The 20,904-nt window shown below is 53.8% G+C and overlaps 1 protein-coding gene and 1 pseudogene across 1 annotated transcript; both read left to right on the plus strand.

Annotated features, from left to right (window-relative positions):
• The first annotated feature begins 11 nt into the window (after positions 1 to 11).
• Positions 12 to 9,414, plus strand: LOC132319771 (disintegrin and metalloproteinase domain-containing protein 32-like). Its single transcript, XM_059831410.1, has 20 exons — positions 12 to 48; positions 161 to 225; positions 504 to 565; positions 1,008 to 1,086; positions 1,238 to 1,314; positions 1,501 to 1,655; positions 2,054 to 2,121; positions 2,373 to 2,444; positions 3,471 to 3,637; positions 4,132 to 4,213; positions 4,371 to 4,507; positions 5,031 to 5,217; positions 5,517 to 5,606; positions 5,957 to 6,155; positions 6,941 to 7,049; positions 7,365 to 7,548; positions 7,873 to 7,953; positions 8,635 to 8,752; positions 8,856 to 9,012; positions 9,285 to 9,414. The coding sequence occupies exons 1-20, from the start codon at positions 12 to 14 to the stop codon at positions 9,412 to 9,414; spliced, it is 2,256 nt and encodes a 751-aa protein (XP_059687393.1).
• Positions 9,415 to 9,486: 72 nt separating this feature from the next.
• On the plus strand, positions 9,487 to 20,894 carry LOC132319772 (disintegrin and metalloproteinase domain-containing protein 18-like; annotated as a pseudogene).
• Positions 20,895 to 20,904: the final 10 nt, after the last annotated feature.

Genomic DNA, 20,904 nt, shown 5'->3' on the forward strand with positions numbered 1-20,904 from the left:
CCGGCCGGGCGATGGGGCCGCGCCGGGCGCTGCTGCTGCTGCTGCTGCGTGAGTCCGGGCCGGGTCCCCCCGGTTCCCCCGCGCCCTCGGGGCCGCCCCGCACCGCCGGGGGCCGGGCTGGGGCCGGGCTCGGCACCGCGCGGGTCTCTCTCCCCTCCAGGCTCGCAGGTGCTGTCCCAGATCACGGTCCCGCTGCGGCTGCCGGCAAACGCGACGGGAGAGACGGTACCTCCGCAGGCGCAGTGCTTCGGGGGGCTGCGGGCGGGGCTGCGGGGGAGCCCGGGGGCTCCAGCTGCAGAGGGGGGGCCGGCGGCAGAGATGCGCTGGCAGCTGTAACGGAGGCACCGCACCGGTGCTGCCAGCACTGCAAAGGCTGTGCCTGCTCCTTGAGGAAGCACCGAGCTCTTGCGCTTGCCCTCGGCGTTTCTGGTTGCCCTCAGAGCATGCTTTTCTGAAGCCGGTGTTCCTAATTCTCCCTTTCTCTGCTTTTCCACATGCACAAGGACGCGGTGTCCTACGTCCTCAGGATCGAGGGGCGGCCGTACACCATTCACCTGCAGCAGCAGTAAGTCGGCCCTGGCGTTGCCTCGTCTGACTGTGCTGTCCTGTTCCCCGGTGGCTGCTGGGCCGCGTGCTCTGCCCCTGGCACGGGACAGTGCTGGTCTGCGGGGCGATCCCCGCCTGCGGGCATTCACGCTGGCGCTGCTCCCTCGGGCTGTTTCCAGCCTCTGCAGCTGCCGGGATCGTGCCCCGCTGCAGGCGCTTCCCAAAGCCCACAGGGGCCGTACACATGTGCCACGCGCCCGAGTGCCGAGGGGTGGCAGAGGGCTGGAGGAGGGTTTGAGGGATGTTTGTGCCTGTGGGCCCTGATGGCAGCGGGTTCTGGATCTGCCAGAAGCTCTGGCATCGCCAGTGCGACAGTGCAGGCTGCAGGACCTGCAATCAGCTTGAGAAACTGGGTATGAGATGCCATTTTAAGCACTTCGCTTTACGTCTTTCTTTTGCAGTGTCTTTTTATCTGATGATTTCAGGATTTACATGTCTAACGAGAAGGGATCTTTGCACTCTGATTCAACCCGTATCAAGGTAAGCTTGGATTGCTCTGGGGTTTTTGTACTCCTAAGTGTTGCAGTGCAGAGATGCTGTCCTGTATGTGCAGCTCAGCTGTTTGGGTGACCGGTGGGGGAATTGCCTTCATGGCCATGGAAGGGGCTCCTGGTCCTCTGTCGTGATGTAGGGAGGCTGCCACTACCGGGGGTACATCGAGGGCTTCCCCAGCTCGGCAGTGACCCTCAGCACCTGCTCGGGGCTCAGGTAACAAACTGCCACCTCCCCGCACTGCCCTGCCCGTTAGTGCCGGCGGGCACTGCCGAGCCTTTGCCGCGGGCGAGCCCAGGGACACCCCGGCAGCCTCGCTCGAAGGCGGCTGGGGCTGGGGCAGCCTCTCCAACGCGGCTGCCAGCGCCCGGTGGCAAATGGCCGGTGCTGTCACGTTGGCAGGGGCTTGCTGCAGTTTGAGAACGTCAGCTACGGGATTGAGCCCCTGGGTTATTCTCCTGCGTTCGAGCACTTTGTGTATCGAATGAGTGATGAGAACACGGTAGGTTCCCTCTTTGCCAACAGCCACCCGAAGAAGGGGCCAGGCGGGCTGACAGCAGAGGAGATGATCTTGACATTCACATACCTTGAAGTGAGTGGGTGCCTGTTCTCGTGGTGGTGCTGATGTCCCCATCACGCGAGGAGGGGTCCGATGCCATAGCTTTGTCCGGTGTCAGCTGGACGGACAGAGATGGGGGGGCATTTATGAGTGCCAGTGCTTGCGATGGGGTGTTGCCTGGATCGTTACTCATCTAGTGCCTACAAGAAGCATTAGAACGGCTTCTGAAAAAAGTCAGAAATGGCTTAAGTTGTACTGGGGTCTTCCCTTATGCTAATCTGAAGACAACATTGAAGTATCGCTTTTGAACGGACACTTGAGTAGTGCAGCAAGCCTCAGGAATAAGGTGACTACAGAACACAGAAATAAATAGCATTGGAGACTATTTTCTTTTTCAGCCACTATCAGCTGCAGCACAATCTGCCAAATACTTCAAAGTGTATGTAGTTTTGGACAAGGCTTTGGTAAGTCCGTGCCAGTCACTTTCTTCTTGTGTTTGCCTGACTTCTGTGAGCATAGAAGTGGTGCCAGTTCCCAGCTTTTCTATGTATTTGTTTTCCCTTTTGAAAAGTTACGTGTATTGTGGATTTTGTAGGAAAGAAAGAATGAAAATTCATAGCTCACGTTTACGTGATTGGATGTTGGCAATCATTTCAGCAACATTGTTCTGCTTTATTATGGTAAATGCCTTATGTCCTCTTGGGCTATTTTTCAGTACAACTATATGGGTTCAGACACGAATGCTGCAACGCAGAAGATAATCCAGGTCTTCAATTTAGTCAACAATGTAAGTTGTAAAGTCTGGTTTGTATTGCAGTAAGATGATGGGGGGTTCGATGTTAGTAATGGCTACCTATTTCTTAGCTGCTTTTGGTTTTAGGAGGAGGTTATGTAAACTTAAATTGCAGGACTCGGCTGGCGATGTCCTGGCTGTGGTGGCTGGGCATGGCCTGACAGGAGCTCGTAGCTTCTCGGGAGCCTGGTCCAGACTTGATCAGAGGTGGGCGAGGGCTTTAGTCCCAGTGGGCTCATGCAGCAGTTTGGCTTAGCAACTGTGAAAATACGCTCTTTTAAAGCTGTCACAGCACTAGCAGTATGGCCCATGCTAGAGTTACGGTTAGCTGCTTGGGGTGAGTCTTCAACTGTGACAAGTCGATATCGAGGAAAGTTCTGTTTAGCAGAACGGAGCAGGAATTCGCGGGACCTGGGCACTGCCCCCCCTTTCCATTCCGCACTGCGACTGCACCAGGACCGTGGAGTAAGCTGTCTGGCATTCATAGCCTGTAAAGTGGTTCCCGAGGAGGTTTTCTCTAGACACGTCTATCTGCTGCAAATTAACATCCTTCCATATGTGTGTGTGGCAATGTCTCAAGCAGATGAACAAAAATGCACGCAGTTTGCCTTAAAGCAGCTGAAGTGCAACATTTTGAGGCTTCCTAGATTGTTCCCTTCCCTGTGCTGCAGCTCTTGTTTCACTGATCAGACGTACAATTAATCTGTTTCCACTCAGGTGCTTATAAGCAATTTCTAATCCTGTTCTTCACTCCACTGGTGCTGTTATGATTCATGTGTATAATGACCGGTTATTCACAAAAACCCTAAAACCTTTGTATGAAGTTATTAGGCTTCGTTCTCATGCCTCTTGGCGTATCTTTTTATTTTTTAGGTTTGTTCATTGTATTTGTCATACAGATGTCATTCAGTGACTGACAATAGCAATTGGCTTTTCCTACGAGATTTATCGTGTATAGAGCTCTAACTCTGCTCAGAAGGAAAGGTATGTGAGCAGGCCTTTCCTCTGTTATGCTTTCAGATGTTTAATCCTCTTAATGTTACTGTTGTGCTGTCCTCCCTGGAGCTGTGGACACAGGAGAATAAAATATCAACAGCAGGGGAAGCAGAGGACCTTCTACAGCGATTTTTACAGTGGGAACAGTCATATCTCGCTCTGCAGTCGTATGACACAGCTTATCTATTGGTGTAAGATAAAGGTTTCGTTACTCATTAAAGGTTACATGGTAGAAATCAGTCAAACTAATGTAGGTTGAACTATAAAGGTTCCCATGAAAAACGTTTTTTTAAAAAGAAACATATTTCTTACATATTTCCTAATTCCTTAACATTCTGAAAGTATTTTCTTCAAGACATACCTTCTAGCCTGCTATTCTGTGGCGATGTAGCGTACGCGATTGTGCCACCCATCCCGGCAGCCCGTGGCTGAGGAGAAGCTCCGCTCCCGCCCTGGCACAGGGACGGCTGCAGCCCCGGACACTGCCTGGAACTCGGCACAGGCGCCGGCTGCCAGACAGACCCTGTCAGCGGCTCCCCTGGGCTGGCAGAGGACACCAGGGGACAGCTGAGCAGCCCGGGGGGACCGAGGGGGACCTGGGCTGTACAGACCCAGGATCCCCCACCTACCTGCAGCGACCGCGGCATCCTGGGCTGGACGGCCGGTGAGCACACGTGTGTTTCAGGTACAGGGACCGAGCAGCGTTCGTGGGTGCAACGGCTCCAGGAAAGGCGTGTCAGAGAGACGCTGCTGGCGCAGTGGCCGTGGTACGGGTGCTGCTTGTCCCCCACCAGCCCCCGTGTCCGTGAAGCTGGAGCTCACCCATGGGCAGCAGGGACAGGGATGGGCAGGAGCATCCGTGGCTGGAGCTGGGGTCGGCAGGGAAAGCACAGCCATGGCAGCCCTGCTCTTTCTTCCCTCCAGTACCAAGGGGCCGTGACGCTGGAGTCTTTCTCCGTCCTCCTGGCCCAGTTGCTGGGACGCAGCCTGGGCATGAGCTATGACAACTCCCGAGACTGCCGCTGCCCCGGGCGCATCTGCCTCATGAGCCCGGAGGCGCTGTGAGTCGCTCGGGTCCCGTCCGTGCCTGGGGGGTTGCCCGCGCGCGGTGGGGGCTGTGGTGGCCGGGGCAGATGAGGCGGGTGGGCAGGACGCGCTGGGGGAGATCGGGGTCCCCGGCAGCTGCTAGGTTGGTGCCGTGGTTGCGTGGCGGGGAATGATTGCAGGGTGTCCTCTCATCAGAAGTGTCTTGGGCGAATCATTCTCTTGCAAAAATTACAACAAATCAGAAACACCTGCTATTATTGCTTTAGGAAGGAAAAAAAGAAAAATTAGTGATTCAGTGCGTAATTTGAAAAAAGAGACCTTTTCTCTCCAAAAGCAAGATATTTCTGAATGCTTCTCAATCTCTCTTAATAATGCGTTGTAAAATCTGGTTTGACAAGGGAACTGGAAGACTCCCAGTGGACCGTTGCACTTTGTGCCAGCGTCTGAACGAGTCCTTGAGTTGCACAGAGATTTTCAGAGAGTGAACGGTGGTAGATGTGTTAATACAAACAAATATGGATAATTGCTTTATTTTAGACATTTCAGTGGGGCAAAAGCCTTTAGCAGCTGCAGCATCAGGGACTTTGAAACCTTCCTGAAGCACGATGGAGGCGCGTGCCTTTTCCATAGACCCCACTTGACCGGACTGTCCTACCGGAGAGCGGCCATCTGCGGCAATGGCATCGTGGAGCCTGGCGAGCAGTGCGACTGCGGGGCAGCAGGGGTGGGTGCCATGGGAATTATGGCTAAATATGTACATTTGTACTGTTTGTACGTTTAGAATAATGAACCCTTGGACTAAGGGCACAGCTGAAGTAGAGGCCAGCCCAAGAAGGATTATGTTGGGTCTTAGATCATTTCTATGATGGCATCGATCTAATGGTAGCTTTGCCCACTTTCTTCTGCTCGATCTTGCCCAAGTGTAGCATTTTGGGCATAAGAAGGAAGGGGACAACCTCAGACAGTAAAAAGCTCCGGGGGAATGAAAAAGTAGAATAACGTGGTTTTGTGATGTGTCCCCAGGCATGCTTGAAGGATAAATGCTGTACTAAAACATGTCAGTTTAAGCCAGGAGTGAAATGTTCCTCTGGATTATGTTGTAATGAGTGTCAGGTAAGGCACGTTTTTATAATTACCCCAAGACCATTATTTATTTTTGGAGAAATAGTATGTTGCCATGCTGAAGGATGGAGCCAAACTTCCTGCTGTGCAATGGGAGAGGTTCCCGGGGTAGGGCTTTCCAGCTCAGCTCCCTGAAACCCCCGGGAGGAATGTTACTGGGGGCAGACTGTCTTGGGCAGCGTAGCATGCGTGTGGTGAGCCGTGTGCCTCCGAGGTGGTCCCGAGGGACCGGGGCTGTGTCTCAGGAGAGCGTCGGGAGGGGCTGTGTGGGGCCTGAGAGGGGACCACGCTGGTGGGTGTGGAAGGATGGAGAGAAGAGTCCTTTCTGCCTCCTCTGCCAGTTCAAGCAGAAAAACTCGCAGTGCCGCCCCCCCGCCGACGCGCAGTGTGACCTGGCCGAGTTCTGCAACGGGTCCTCCGCGTCCTGCCCCCCCGACCTGTACGTGCAGGACGGGCACGGCTGTGAGCGCGGCACCGGCTACTGCTACAAGGGACGCTGCCAGTCTCCAGATCTGCAGTGCCAGGCGCTTTATGGGAAAGGTAACAGGCTGCTCTGGTTGCACTGGTGCTGCCCAGGTGCAGGAGGTGGCCGCAGTAGTAACGATGCTCAGTTTGTGTCTTTGCTCTCTAATGCACCGATCTCAGGTTGGTCTCATTGTGTCTTCTTAGCCTGGTTTTGGTGGAAATGAGGGTTTGTGGTTGGTTGGTAACTTGTTTGTGATACTTCCCCCTTCAGTCCAAAGCCAATTTCAAGCACCTGTTGAAGCGGGAGGGTTTGTAGGGACTGCACTTGTGCGGATCTGGTACAAGCCATGAGGCACAGTGCTCCGGGCAAGACTTGCGCCTGGTGTCCCCCCTTCTCCTTGTGCGTGTAGTTAGGGGGCAGGAGGGAGAGCAGAGACTGTGGTGCCTGGGAAGGGTGGGTGCGGTACCTGAAAGGAGGGCAGAGGGGTGGAGTGGGGCACCCGAGGAGGGAAGGACACAGCTTTAGGAAAGCATTTCAACCTCAGTTTTGCATCTGGTTAATGTGTACTTCAGTAGCATAAAGCGCTCTAAATTCTTCAGAGGTAACAACAAAAAAAGAAAATTATTATCTGTGAGCGAACTTAATCAGTGAACTAACCTACTGTTTGCTAATCCTGTGTTTCTGGGGTTCAGGACTGCTGAGGGTTTGGCAGTTTGGGGCCAGGTATTATATTTTCTCTAATTAATGAATAGCATCTATGTTCTGCTCTGGACACGATGAAAAATTAAGTTATTAGATACCATAATAAGTCCCTTTGAGTTCCTTTAAATTGTAATAAATATTATTGCTAAACTTGTAGGTTCAAAAAACGCTCCTGTGGCATGTTACGAGGAACTGAATAGTCAGCGGGACAGGTTTGGACACTGCGGGTTCCAGCCCAGGCAAGGCTATAAGTCCTGCGCTTGGAGGTACGCTCTATGGAGAGGACACTTCCTCTGCTAAAAATACGTATTTAGTTGGGACTTTACAGACAAGGGCAGTGTCAAGACTCCAGTTGATCGTAAGGTTTGTGAAGCAATAAACAGACAGGTGTGTGTTCTCCTTGCGGGTAATATGGCATCTCTCCCTACGTCACAGATCGTCTCTTGGACTTCCCAGTCCTGCTTATTTTTGCTTATCATGCAGATTTGTGTTGTGTTGTTTAATGTTTCTAGTGTTTCATCAGGTAGCATACAAATATATATGTATGTGTGATAGACATCCTGTGCAAATTGATTTTATAGGAATCTCAGATGTGGAAAGTTAATCTGCACATACCCGTACAGCACTCCATTTCCGTCAGATGCTGCTGCCGTTCTTTACGTCCAAGTGCGCGAGCATTTATGTGTATCTTTGGATTATTTGAATGCACCGGCAAGGCTGGATCCTCTTCTGGTTCCGCCAGGTACAAAGTGTGGTTCTGGAAAGGTGAGAAAACATTCTATAATCGTCTAAAATGCCAGATATAAACTAAATGTAAACAAGGTTTTGGAAATACTCGCTCCTTTGCAGCGTAAGCATACTTGATATTTACAAACACTGTAAAAACAAGCCAACATTACATTAAAGGTTTGGCGTGGTGTAAGCATTAGGCAGAACCCAACCCCAGGACAGTAACTGTAGCTTTTTAAAAGCGCTCTTGTTGGTTTTTTAGAAGTAGTATATTTTCACTCCCTTTTGGGACATAAGACTGATGGGCCGAGTGCTGCGATGGTAAAGCAGTGCTGAACTGGAACTGTTGTGGTTTCCCAGGTGTGTATAAACAGCACTTGTCACCCACATTCGGTCCTGGGATATGACTGTGACAGCGCAGTGAAGTGCCATGGCCACGGCGTAAGTGACTCCACGCAGCGCGCGCAGAGGGCAGGTGACTTTGTCGTACAGATTTGCTGTGGCTTGTATGGGAAGTGGTCAAAGATCGGGTTTAGGCTGATACTCTACAAAATCGTGACCATGTCAGCTAGTACACGGAGTGAAACCATTTAAACTATTGGTCCTAAAACCGTATCAAAATATAATGACAGTTTTTATTCACCGAAATGGAGAATTTGATGGCGTGTTTGGTTTATGGAGGGGAAAAAAAGAAAGCAGAATTGAGGGAACATGGAATTGAGAGCAATGGAGCCTGTGTAGATAAAAAATGTTGCGTGGTCGTAGGCAGTGGGAGAGCTGCATTGCGATGCACGGAGGGCTGCTGGGCTCTCCGGACCCTGCCTGGCTCTGGAGTGCTGGTAGCTGGGGCAAGCTGCTCCTGCTTTCCGCTTAGACGGAAACGCACGCGGGCTTTGCAGAAGGGTGACGTTTTATGCTTGTACAATGTCTCAAGGCTATTAGAGTCTGCACTTCATGGTGTGTTCCTTGTCTGATACGCTTCCTAAATCGCCAGAGTGCTGATAAGCGCGCGTAGCCTTGTCCCAACCCAACCGGTGGCAGCGAGACTGATGCTGGTCTGGGCAGGAGAGTCCGTTGCATGAATTCATTGCAAACTTTTACTGCTCGCCCCGGGGATTTCAGGTGTGCAATAATAAGAAACACTGCCACTGCCACCCTGGCTGGAAGCCCCCCGACTGCCAGCGGAAGGGATCCCGCTTGGGGGGCAGCGTCGACAGTGGCCTCCAGGTGACGGACGGTGGTTAGTACCCGCAGCGGAGGTGGGGACAGGTGCCGGGCTGGGGTCCCTGGCACAGGCGGGGTGGCGGTCCCACACCCCTGCCCGCTGGGCTGTCTCCTGGCAGGCCTCTCCCTGCGGCGAGCGCTGGAGGACGCGACGCTGGCCTGGCTCGTGCTGGGCTCCTGCCTCTTCCTCCTCATCCTCGCCAGGGCCGCATGCCTCGTCCTCCGGCGGCAGGTGCTGGGCCGGCGCTGCGGGCAGCAGCCCCCAGGCTCGGAGGGGTGAGCGGGGCCCTCCCTGCCACAGCATCCCTGGGGGGGACAGCGGGTGCGGGATGGGGCCACGGTGTTCCCTCAGGGGGGTGAGGTGGTCCCCAGGGGAGGGTGGGAGCTGAGGTGATTCCCTCGGGGGGGAATGGGGTGATTCCCTCGGGGGGGTATGGGGTGATTCCCTCGGGGGGTAGGGGGTGATTCCCGGGGGGATTATGAGGTGATTCCCCAGGGCTGAGGTGGTCCCCGGGGGGGCTGAGGCACTGCTTCGTGTCTCCGCACAGCTCCGCCGCCGCGGAGGGCAGCGACCGCTCGGAGCTGGAGCCGGACCCGGAGCTGGAGCCGGACCCGGAGCTGGCGCTTGACCCCGAGCCCGAGCCCGGCCCGCAGCCGCGGCCGCGGCGCGGGCGCTAATAAAGGCGTTGGACGGAGCCGCGTGCCCGTGCCTGTGTGCGGGGCCGGTACGGGCCGGTACGGGCCGGCAGGATGGGGCCGCGCCTGGCGCTGCTGGCCGCGCTGCTGCCCGCGCTGCGTGAGTGAGAGCCCGCCCCGGGGAGCCCCCGCTGCCCCCACGGCCGGGCCGGGCCCCGGGCCACCCCCTGGGGCACCCGCTGGCGGAAGGGCCCCCCCCGACCCCGCCTGCGGCGCGGCCCCGAAGGGGCCGAACCCCGCCAACCTCCCCAGCCGCGCTCCCGGGGCCCTCCCGGCCGCGGGACCGACCCGCGCGGGAAACCGACCCCACAGCCTGGCGGTGGTGTCGCAGCCCGGAACCTGACCTCTGTGCTGGAGACTGCCATCACGGCCCGGCAGCTGCCCTCAGGCCAGCGGCAGCTCCCCCCGCGGCCTCGCTCCCCCCGCGGCCTCGCTCCCCCCGCGCCCTCGCTCCCCCCGCGGCCACGCTCCCCCCGCGCCCTCGCTCCCCCCGCGGCCTCGCTCCCCCCGCGGCCTCGCCCTGCCAGGCCCGCAGCCCCGGCCGGCGGCAGGGTGCCGTGGCTGGTGACGACCCCAGGGAAGGGCTGCCGCGGCCCGGGGTGAGGTTTCCCGGCACGGGAGCCCCACTGTCCCCGGGCTGGCGTTGGGCCGGGGGGGAATTGTTCCTCCTGGCTGCTTGGCAGGGATATGCGGGGATGATTTTGTCCCCCCAGCACGGCACCCCATCCAGCAGGAGGAATCCGTGGAAGGGGTTTATGCTTGTTTAGTTCGTGCTTTTTGACACGTGTTAAATCCCGCTCTCGGGGGCCGAGGGGCTGCAGCCGTTGCCAGCACCCTTTTTCTCTGCGGGCACGTTGTGGCGGTTGGGTTTTGACAACCTGCTACGTGTGTGAAGCCGCGTGACGTTGGCAACTGTACAGTCAGTGGGGACAGTGATGCTCGTGGGGACGCAGCAGGTGCTGTGGCTCCTTCTGAAGTGGACGTTTCTTGCGTGGCTGTGGATGTGTGTGGGTGACCAGCCTCTCTGAGCCCATTTCAGTTCCTGATGTAAGGTGGGTTTGTTCAGCTGGAGCTTGCTCTTCTGCTCCCGTTATACCGTGTTTATATTCCTGGGCCCTGATCCAGCAGTAGTAAGTGCACGTAATTTTGCTTTTTCTATGCAAGTGCCTAGATACCTTAAAATAAAGTGTGGGTGAATGATTGCAAGGTAGAAAGTAGAGCTGGTGAACCTCTCCAGGTGGAGACCGCGTCTGTCCATGTGGCTATAAAGGTGTCTGTCACAGGTGTACGCAATTCTGACTGTGGCTGATGGGCACAACCACGGTGATACTGATCTGTGATTAGAACTGAAACAAACTCTTTCTCTAGGTTCGCAAATGCTGCTGCACATCACAGTTCCCCAGAGGCTGCTCTCAAAAACAGCTGGAGAGACGGTACCCAAGTAACCAAATCATATCGTGCTTGTGTGTGTGTGCGAGTGGATATATGTGCACAGGGATGCGATGTGCAACAGCCGAGGTTTGACTGGTAGAGGGACAGTTTTAGGAAACTGTCTGTGCCGGTGATGGGGGGGGGCATGCTCTGCTGAGCTCTTGCGCTTGCCCTCAGCATTTCTGGTTGCCCTCAGAGCATGCTTTTCTGAAGCCGGTGTTCCTAATTCTCCCTTTCTCTGCTTTTCCACATGCACAAGGACGCGGTGTCCTACGTCCTCAGGATCGAGGGGCGGCCGTACACCATTCACCTGCAGCAGCAGTAAGTCGGCCCTGGCGTTGCCTCGTCTGACCGTGCTGTCCTGTTCCCCGGTGGCTGCTGGGCCGCGTGCTCTGCCCCTGGCACGGGACAGTGCTGGTCTGCGGGGCGATCCCCGCCTGCGGGCATTCAAGCTGGCGCTGCTCCCTCGGGCTGTTTCCAGCCTCTGCAGCTGCCGGGATCGTGCCCCACTGCAGGCGCTTCCCAAAGCCCACAGGGGCCGTACACGTGTGCCACGCGCCCGAGTGCCGAGGGGTGGCAGAGGGCTGGAGGAGGGTTTGAGGGATGTTTGTGCCTGTGGGCCCTGATGGCAGCGGGTTCTGGATCTGCCAGAAGCTCTGGCATCGCTGGTGCGACAGTGCAGGCTGCAGGACCTGCAATAAGCTCGAGAAACTGGGTAAGAACAGTTCAGAGCATTTTCAGAGGATTTTACTGTTTTTATGTTCTAGATTCTTTTTATCTGATGATTTCAGGATTTACACATACAATGGGAAGGGATCTTTGCGCTCTGACTCGCCCCGTATCAAGGTAATGGAGACCTGCTTGGTGTTTCTGTTGCAGTGTTGTTCCAGGGTAGCCTCACTGTTCGGTATTTTGGGGGATGTCGCTAGTTACTGCAGGGGAGCAGTGCTTCCCCTCTTTCTCCACACTTTTGCTTCCTAATCATGGCAGGAGGTGCTGGGGTGAAACAAAAATTTTTTCTTGCAAATGCATGTTCAGATTTATGTTTGTAAAGGTTTTTGGAGTTGCTCAGTTTGCTTGGTTCAAAGCTTATAATCCTGACCATGGCTACCGTTCCTTATGGAGAGACCGGGAGAAGAGTCCCCACACCCAGCAGTGTGGCTCAGCACTGGGCGGGGCGGCTCCTTATCATGAGGGTGCCACACCCTCACATTAGGCTTTGGTTTTAATTACTCGAGCCAAAGAGAGATTGTCCACAGAATCCTTGTTGTGCCATCACCTGCCGGGGTTACCTTCACGGCCACGGAAGGGGCTCCTGGTCCTCTGTCGTGATGTAGGGAGGCTGCCACTACCGGGGGTACATCGAGGGCTTCCCCAGCTCGGCAGTGACCCTCAGCACCTGCTCGGGGCTCAGGTAATGAACCGCCACCTCCCCGCACTGCCCTGCCCGTTAGTGCCGGCGGGCACTGCCGAGCCTTTGCCGCGGGCGAGCCCAGGGATGCCCCGGCAGCCTCGCTCGAAGGCGGCTGGGGCTGGGGCAGCCTCTCCGACGCGGCTGCCAGCGCCCGGTGGCAAATGGCCGGTGCTGTCACGTTGGCAGGGGCTTGCTGCAGTTTGAGAACGTCAGCTACGGGATTGAGCCCCTGGGTTATTCTCCTGCGTTCGAGCACTTTGTGTATCGAGTGAGTGACGAGAAGGCGGCAGGTTCCCTCTTGGCCAGCAGCCACACTGAGAAGGGGCCAGGTGGGCTGACAGCAGAGGAGACGTCATACAAAGCACACGGAGATGACGCTGTGAGTGTTCTCTGTTCTCGTGGTGGTGCTGATGTCCCCATCACACAAGGAGGGCTCTGATCCCGCAGGAAGCTTTGTCTGGTGTTGTCTGGACGGACAGAGATGAGAGGCTCGTGTTTATGAGTGCCAGTGCTTGCAACGGAGTGTCGCCTGGATCGTTACTCATCTGGTGCCTATGAGAGGCATCGCCAAGGGGTGCAAGATTTATTGATGGATTTGTAAAAGCTGGGGTATGTCTCCGTCCAGTTTGCAGGCGGCTGGCAGCGATGTGCTGGCTACTTTGGCCACAGGGTTCATGTGAGTGTCCCAGGGCCCTGATGTTCATCTTGGCCAAGAGCCAACGTTATTAGCGAAAGACTCAGCATTGTTCTAGGTGTTAATACACGGCTTTTGCTTTCTGCCCTGAAAACAAGGTCAGTAGATGGCGATGCCGTGTGGAAGGTTTGGTGTCTCAGTCCCTCAGACAAGTCAGCATTTCTTATGCCTCATGACTGAAATGGAGAAATGAATTATTAACAGTAAAGAATTTTTTTTTCCAGTCAGTGTCCAAATACCAGAGAGAGATGGCACTCCACGTAGTTTTGGAAAGGGCTCTGGTAAGTCTGTGTCAGTCAGTGTCTTTTCTGTGTTTATCTTCTTTGCCCTTGCTCGAGCTGTGATAAAGCTCTGCTGTGGTGATCTACTTGGTCCTGCCTGGCTCTGTACGGTCTGTGCCTTGTGGCCATGTGTCAGTGGTAGAAGCCACTCTGAAAAAGATCATGATAACCCTGTGTGCTTCAGCCTGGCAAATAACCTAGATATAATCTCATGTCATTTTTCAGTACGACTACCTGGGCGCAGACGAGTCTGTTGTGACACATAAGATAGTTCAGGTCGCCAGCTTGCTCAGCAGTGTGAGTTTTTCCTGGTTTATGTGTACTGAGATGGAAATTTTGATGGCTTATTTCAGCCAACTAACGGCTAGGTATTGGTAGGATTTGTCTAATTTTGGAGAAGATAATTATTAAACGTGCTTTCTGGAAATATGGAGTCTCAGCTTGTTAGCTTCTGACTTCTTGGTTTAGTCTGTCAGAGCTCCAAGTTTGTGTAGGACTTGTCCACACTGGGGTGGGAGGTGTGGAGGGGATTTTACCCCTCTCTGTCCAACACAAACATGTGCACTAAATCAGTGCTGCGCTGGACTCCAGCAGTGCCTGTTCCTAAAACCTCTGCGGTAAGACGCTGTCCCACGGTAGGTGCTGCACCGAGGGGCTGTCGTGCACTCAGGCAGGTGCCAGCAGCCACTGCTGCTTGTTTCCATCTCTCTGTCTGTCTTAGGGGAGTGATTTTATTGTTTTCCTGCCTGCGTAGTACACAGCTGGGTGAGCGTTTGACTTGAAATCACAGGGAATATTGTGTTTCTTCCTGTAAACCTAAAAAATGCAGACAAGGACAAGTTTGTGTATCCTGTATGTTTAATTATTTAATATCTCTATTCAAGCTTAGGTTGTCTTTGGGTTTATTAGATCCTGCTTACTGAACTAATTTTTTATGCTCTTTTGGACACACTTCTGTGTCTTTCCATTTCATATTTCCTACACCCTTTTCATGACACACGTACAAAGCAGTCATCGGTTGCCAACTGCTCCCGTCTGTTTTCCTGAAGCAGCGTGGCTGCTAATAAGAACAAACATTTAGACAGCACTTGAAATGAAACGTATGGGAGCAGCCATTTCTCTTGTTAACCTTTCAGATGTTCAGGTCTCTTCATCTAGCAGTTACGCTATCCTCCATGGAGGTCTGGATGGACAACAGTACATTTAAGACAACGGGGGATGGAGAAGAAGTGCTGGCACGGCTGTTGGAGTGGAAGTGGACCAGCCCTGTTATGCAGCCCCATGAAGTGCCGTATCTACTCCTGTAAGAATAAATTATTGTCATTATTTAAGAGCAGACAGTAACAACCTGCTGAATGCACGTACTTTTGAACAATAGACTTTGCTATGACTGTGATGCCTCTTGTGAAAATTAAGTGAGAATGCGGTGAGGTATTGCAAACACAAAGTGAGCCCTACCCGAGCTTGGCATGATGAGCCAGCTCTGGCCAGGGCTGGCAGCGACAAGGTGTCCCGGGCTGGATGGCCAGTCAGCACACATGTGTTTCAGGTACAGGGACCAAGCAGCGTTCGTGGGTGCAACGGCTCCGGGAAAGGCGTGTCAGAGAGACGCTGCTGGCGCAGTGGCCGTGGTACGGTGCTGCCTGTCCCCCGCCAGCCCCCGTGTCCGTGAAGCCAGAGCTCCCCCACGGGCAGCACGGATAGGGGTGGGCAGGAGCATCCGTGGCCGGAGCTGGGGTCGGCAGGGAAAGCACAGCCATGGCAGCCCTGCTCTCTCTTCCCTCCAGTACCAAGGGGCCGTGACGCTGGAGTCTTTCTCCGTCCTCCTGGCCCAGTTGCTGGGACGCAGCCTGGGCATGAGCTACGACGACTCACGAGACTGCCGCTGCCCCGGGCGCATCTGCCTCATGAGCCCGGAGGCGCTGTGAGTCGGTCGGGTCCCGTCCGTGCCTGGGGGGTTGCCCGCGCGCGGTGGGGGCTGTGGTGGCCGGGGCAGATGAGGCGGGTGGGCAGGACGCGCTGGGGGAGATCGGGGTCCCCGGCAGCTGCTAGGTCAGTCCCGCGGCCAGCACCCATGTGGCTCGTGCAGCCGTGTGTCACCCGCCACCTGGCCAAGTGTGCGCAGCGCCGCGGTTGCGTGTTGGGGATGATCACGGGGTGTCCCCTCATCAGAGGTGTCTGCGGCACGTTTTACTTCGGCCTGGCAAGAATCCATTCCTTTTTTGAGTTTTAACGTTTAGAAATTGAAGGTCTGGAAACCTGAATTAATTTCTAGTTACTGTAAATGTGATAAGGGTTAGTTTTGCAAGCAAGCGTTGCCTGCGAACTGACCGCACGGTGGCTGTGTACCTCAGATGCTTTTGGTCTTTGAGAGTGCAGGGGTAAGTGGTCAGTGCAGCCGAGCCGAGTCTGCTTACACGGGGAAACATTCCCTCCGACACCTGAGGAGCTGTTTTTCTATACGTGTGTGTGAGTGTACATGTGTGAATACGTATACGTATATGTATAATGGTATATATGTGTAGATACCAACATTAAGAGAACAGTCAATCTAATATTTTGCAAGGAAAAAAATTAGCAGTTCAGATTTGATTTTGTTAGTACTAGGAAAAGAATAGCCAATGAGAAAATAGGAGTGAAAGTAGAAATATGTTTTAATTACTAGAAATCCTGAGATATTTTGGCCTGCCATTTTATTATCTCAGCCATAAAAAATGCAATGTTTGTGTTAGTGAATATTTTTGAGAAGTAGTAGTTTTATTTGCTTTAAACAGGAGAGCGTGCTCTTCCAGCTCTTCTGCCTGTGTTATTAGTCATACATGATTTGAATCAAGTTTTACAAAATAATTGCATGTCCATAGTGATATCCTAAAAGGAACCTGAAACATTGTGAGAAAAAAAAGGAGTTGTTCTTACTATAGGAATGATAAAGTATAAAGTGGTGATTTGACTTGAGAAACAGACACTTTTTGTTTCAAAAGCAATATGTTTCTGAATACTTCTCAATGTCTGTTAATAATGCGTTGTAAAATCTGGTTTGACAAGGGAACTGGAAGACTCCCAGGGGACCGTTGCGCCTTGTGCCAGCGTCTGAACGAGTTCTTGAATTGCACAGAGATTTTGAGAGAGTGAACGGTGGTAGATGTGTTAACATAGAAATGGATAATTGCTTTTAGACATTTCAGCGGAGCAAAAGCCTTTAGCAGCTGCAGCATCAGGGACTTTGAAACCTTCCTGAAGCAGAACAGGGACTGCCCTTTCATCAGGCCCGCTCTGCGTCAGCCTTCCTACCGCGCGGCCGTCTGCGGCAACGGCGTAGTGGAGCCCGGCGAGCAGTGCGACTGCGGGGCGGCAGAGGTGGGTGCCGCGCTCTGGAGGAGGGCTGTGCTTTCTGCTGGTCCTGAGAGCGGGTGTCAGCTGGAAGTGGTCTCAGGGGGTGTGTAAAGCATTTCTGCGGTAACACGCAGAAGTGCAGCGTTCCTGCTCTTCCCTCGGCTCCTCTGAGGTACGCTGTTTGTTGGAGGATGGGGCTCAGGGCAAGCAGTCATCCTGCAGATGGGGAAATTTGCAGCAAATAATGATTTCTGGTGTGTTTGCAGGCCTGTGCGTTAGACAAATGTTGTACTCCCCAGTGTAACTTCAAACCGGGAATGAAGTGCTCCTTGGGATTATGCTGTGAAAATTGCCAGGTAAGGTGTGTACATAATTGGCAGAAGTTAAGGCCTTTTTTAAACTTTGGAGCAGTAGTAGTTTCTATAGGAGCACTGTCAGCCAGGTTTCTGGCCATCTCCAAAAAACCATAGCAATATTTGTGCTGCATTTTGCCTCCTCTGGATTATGTTGTAATGAGTGTCAGGTAAGGCACGTTTTTATAATTACCCCAAGACCTTTATTTATTTTTGGAGAAATAGTATGTTGCCATGCTGAAGGATGGAGCCAAACTTCCTGCTGTGCAATGGGAGAGGTTCCCGGGGTAGGGCTTTCCAGCTCAGCTCCCTGAAACCCCCAGGAGGAATATTACCGGGGGCAGACTGTCTTGGGCAGCGTAGCATGCGTGTGGTGAGCCGCGTGCCTCCGAGGTGGTCCCGAGGGACCGGGGCTGTGTCTCAGGAGAGCGTCGGGAGGGGCTGTGTGGGGCCTGAGAGGGGACCACGCTGGTGGGTGTGGAAGGATGGAGAGAAGAGTCCTTTCTGCCTCCTCTGCCAGTTCAAGCAGAAAAACTCGCAGTGCCGCCCCCCCGCTGACGCGCAGTGTGACCTGGCCGAGTTCTGCAACGGGTCCTCCGCGTCCTGCCCCCCCGACCTGTACGTGCAGGACGGGCACGGCTGTGAGCGCGGCACCGGCTACTGCTACAAGGGACGCTGCCAGTCTCCAGACCTGCAGTGCCAGCGGCTCTATGGGAAAGGTAACAGGCTGCTCTGTCGTCAGTGGTACTAACGTCGAGCTCCAGGGCTGGTCTAGGGCAGAAGGCGGCATCCGAGCACGATGGATGCCTACCCTCTCTCTTTCATGAAGCTGGGGACTGCTGGGAGGATGCAGTGAAGGGAAGGGCAGAGGAGACTGCAGGACGGATCTCCCACACTTGCGGAGAGGGGAAGGGAACGGGCCATCAGAAGGGGGTGACGATTTCCATGGGGATTTCAGGCTGAGCGTGGACACAGCCAGTCATGCACGCCTCACTGCCTCTCAGAGAGGAGAATGAGCCAGAAACATACCCTGATGCTGTTGTGGAAGGTGTTTTGGACCGGTCAGGCCATTCCACCGTCTGTACGGTCTGTCCCACAACCCGAACAGAGGCGGCTAGCGATGGGACTGGAATGGTAGCCAAGTACTCCTCTGTCAGCGGCCAGAACTGATGAGTGTTAGAGGCAACAGAAGTGTCTTGGTCTGTATTACCCTCAGTGGTAATCAGTATTATTTCTAAACTTCCAGGTGCAAAAAATGCTCCTTTGGCCTGTTACGAAGAAGTCAACAGTCAGCAGGATAGGTTTGGACACTGTGGCAACCACCCGAAGGATGGCTATCAGCCCTGTTCCTGGCTGTAGGTTTCCAGGGAATGCAAAGTGTTGAACTGGGAATATGTATTTAATTTGTGCTTCCCTTTACTGTCCATGCAAAGCAGTAATCTCTGGGAAGGTTGCCTTCGGTATGTTTTTCTTTTGCTGGGCGGAATTGACTTGTAGTATTAGCTCTCGGCGTTCTTTAGAGAAACGGTGGTGTAGAGAAACTGGAGATTCTGAAGGCAACTTCAGCACACACCTAATTGTGTGAGCATGTGATGTTCTGACGGTTCATAGGACGGCTTCTCCCCTGGTATCAAGGATTCAACCCTTCTGAAACATCACGTGCTTGTATTTTCATTTTGTGTAAATCCCCCTCCCCGAGTTGTGCACCACAGCATCTCCAGCACTGTGATCAATCAGATGCTGCATGTACTGTTCTAATTTATTGTGCTAACGAATTTTTTAGGAATCTGCGATGTGGAAAGTTAGTGTGTACATATCCGAATCGTATTCCCTTCACAAAAGTCAAGGGTGCCATGATTTATGCTTACGTGCAAGAGCATCTGTGCGTGTCTTTTGATTTTATGCACGGACCCACAGCGCTAGATCCTCTCCTGGTGAAAGAAGGCACAAAATGTGGTCCCAGAAAGGTAAGAAATATTGCACGAGCATCTGGAAATGGCATATTGTTATCACGACCGTAACAGTTTTGGAAATAGTGCCATTTTGCAGTATGGGTTAAAGGTGGTTTATGTTTTTAGTAATTATTACCTGTGCTATTGACTTTTGATCATTCTTTAGGGCTAGGAATTCTTTTTAGAGTTATGGCAAGCGTGGTAAAGGGTGATGACAAAGTGCCCGGCAGGATTTTTTTCCTTTTGGCCTTTCAGGTTTGTGTGAATGGCACATGCCACCCACATTCAGTCCTGAAGTATGACTGCAATGTGCAGAAAAAATGCCACGGGCATGGAGTAAGTAACAGCAACGCAAGTAAGTTAGTGTTACTGGTTTGACGAATGTTGCTGAAGAAGAGAGAGCGGTTCTGGTAAAATGCCCACTGGGGCTTGTCTGTGAATTGCCTAGACCTGTGTTTTGGGCGAACGCTTGTTCTCTGAAATCATCCCACAGTAACGAGTTATTGTGGGAGAAATTAAGTGAGACTACCTAACTTACATTCCATCCCAAGCAAAAGATAATTGAGATAAAGGAGTGTGAAGTATTTGCTTGCCTAGATTAGCAGAAAACTGGAAAAAGAGTATTTAGAGAGGATTTAACTGCACGTAATTGAAATAGCGTTGGAAACGGTCAGCATAGCTGTGCGAGGCGAGAGGCAGTGTGGTGAATGGCGGAGTGGGAACACAGGGGAGGGCCAAGCAGGGCTCTTGCACAGCGCTGTTGCGGGGTGCTGGCAGGCCGGTTGTGACTGCAGCACGGGAGCAGGGTGTGTAGCGGTGTGCGGAGGAGAGCAGGGGCGGGTAGGGAAGCAGCAATCCTGGTGGAGATGGAGCACTGTTCCTCAGGAGGGCTCTTACAATGAGGGATGTTTTCTGCCCACCCCGGTGTTTGCAGGTGTGCAATAACAAGAAGAACTGCCACTGTGATCCGGGCTGGAACCCCCCGCAGTGCAAGACTCGAGGATCCTCTATAGGCGGCAGCATTGACAGCGCGCTGGGCCCTGGTGAGTGCCATGACCGGGCTCTGGGTGCCCTGTGGTTTTACCGGGTGCAACAGCAGCTCTCATAGCCCCGCAAGTGGCCTTGTTGGGCTCGCAGCTGAGCAGATGGCTTGTAGCATCGCCCGGCCCTTCCCTGCAGCTGTATCTTTGCTTCTCTCCCTAGATCATGTCACAAAAAGCTCTGCCCTGGCTGTGCTGAAGAACTGGCTGCTGCTGAGCTTTGGCATCGTCCTCCTTGCCCTGGTCTGTGGCACCGTTGTGATTACGAAGTGGAGCCGGCTGAAAAGATTCTGTGCAAGGAGGGGATCGCAAATGGATGGGTAAGTTGATAGTAGTTACTTAATGCAAATTGTCTGTTCTGGGTGTAGGAGATGGGCAGAGATTTGTGGGAGCACGGAATTACTGGAAAAGCCGGCGAGTGGGATTTACAGCCTGGGCAGAGCAGGGAAAGTGGCGCTTGGGAAACAGTAACTATTTGTTGGTAAACTGGGAACTGTTTGTTGCTCATCAAGGAAAGAAACTAGCAAACAGATGTCTAAAATACACAAATGTAGGAGAAGCAAAACTAAGGGTGGATTTCCTGGCACCAAGCATGGCATCCGTGTGCAAGAGCTGGAGGAAATAGGTTTTCCGTTTGCTAATTCCTGGGGAGAGCAAACCATAAAAGGGGAAAAGTGGGGTGCAGGAGAAGCTGCAGGTCTAGTAAAAATGGAGAGCGGGAGCTCACTCCGACGTGGAGGAGGCGCGCAGGCGAGCGGGGCAGCAGGGCTGGGTCAGGACACGGGGGGCACCAGGGCTGGCGGGGCCGGGGCTGAGGCACCGCTCGGGGTCTCTGTGCAGCCCCGCCGCCGAGGAGAGCAGCGACGACCGGGACCGGGACCGGGACCGGGACCCCCAGCAGGAGCGGGACCCCGAGCAGGAGCCGCAGCAGGAGCCGGGGCCGCGGCCGCGGCGCGGGCGCTAATAAAGGCGTT

This window comes from Gavia stellata, chromosome 31 (genome assembly GCF_030936135.1).
Source record: "Gavia stellata isolate bGavSte3 chromosome 31, bGavSte3.hap2, whole genome shotgun sequence".
NCBI classification, from domain to species: Eukaryota; Metazoa; Chordata; class Aves; order Gaviiformes; family Gaviidae; genus Gavia; species Gavia stellata.

What these genes read in the sequence shown, in the direction of transcription:
- LOC132319771 (XM_059831410.1), top strand. Translation starts at nt 12, where the DNA reads ATGGGGCCGCGCCGGGCGCTGCTGCTGCTGCTGCTGC. An exon ending in ACCATTCACCTGCAGCAGCA is followed by an intron (nt 566 to 1,007) that starts GTAAGTCGGCCC and finishes TTTCTTTTGCAG; the next exon opens with TGTCTTTTTATCTGATGATT. An exon ending in CCTCCAGGTGACGGACGGTG is followed by an intron (nt 8,753 to 8,855) that starts GTTAGTACCCGC and finishes GTCTCCTGGCAG; the next exon opens with GCCTCTCCCTGCGGCGAGCG.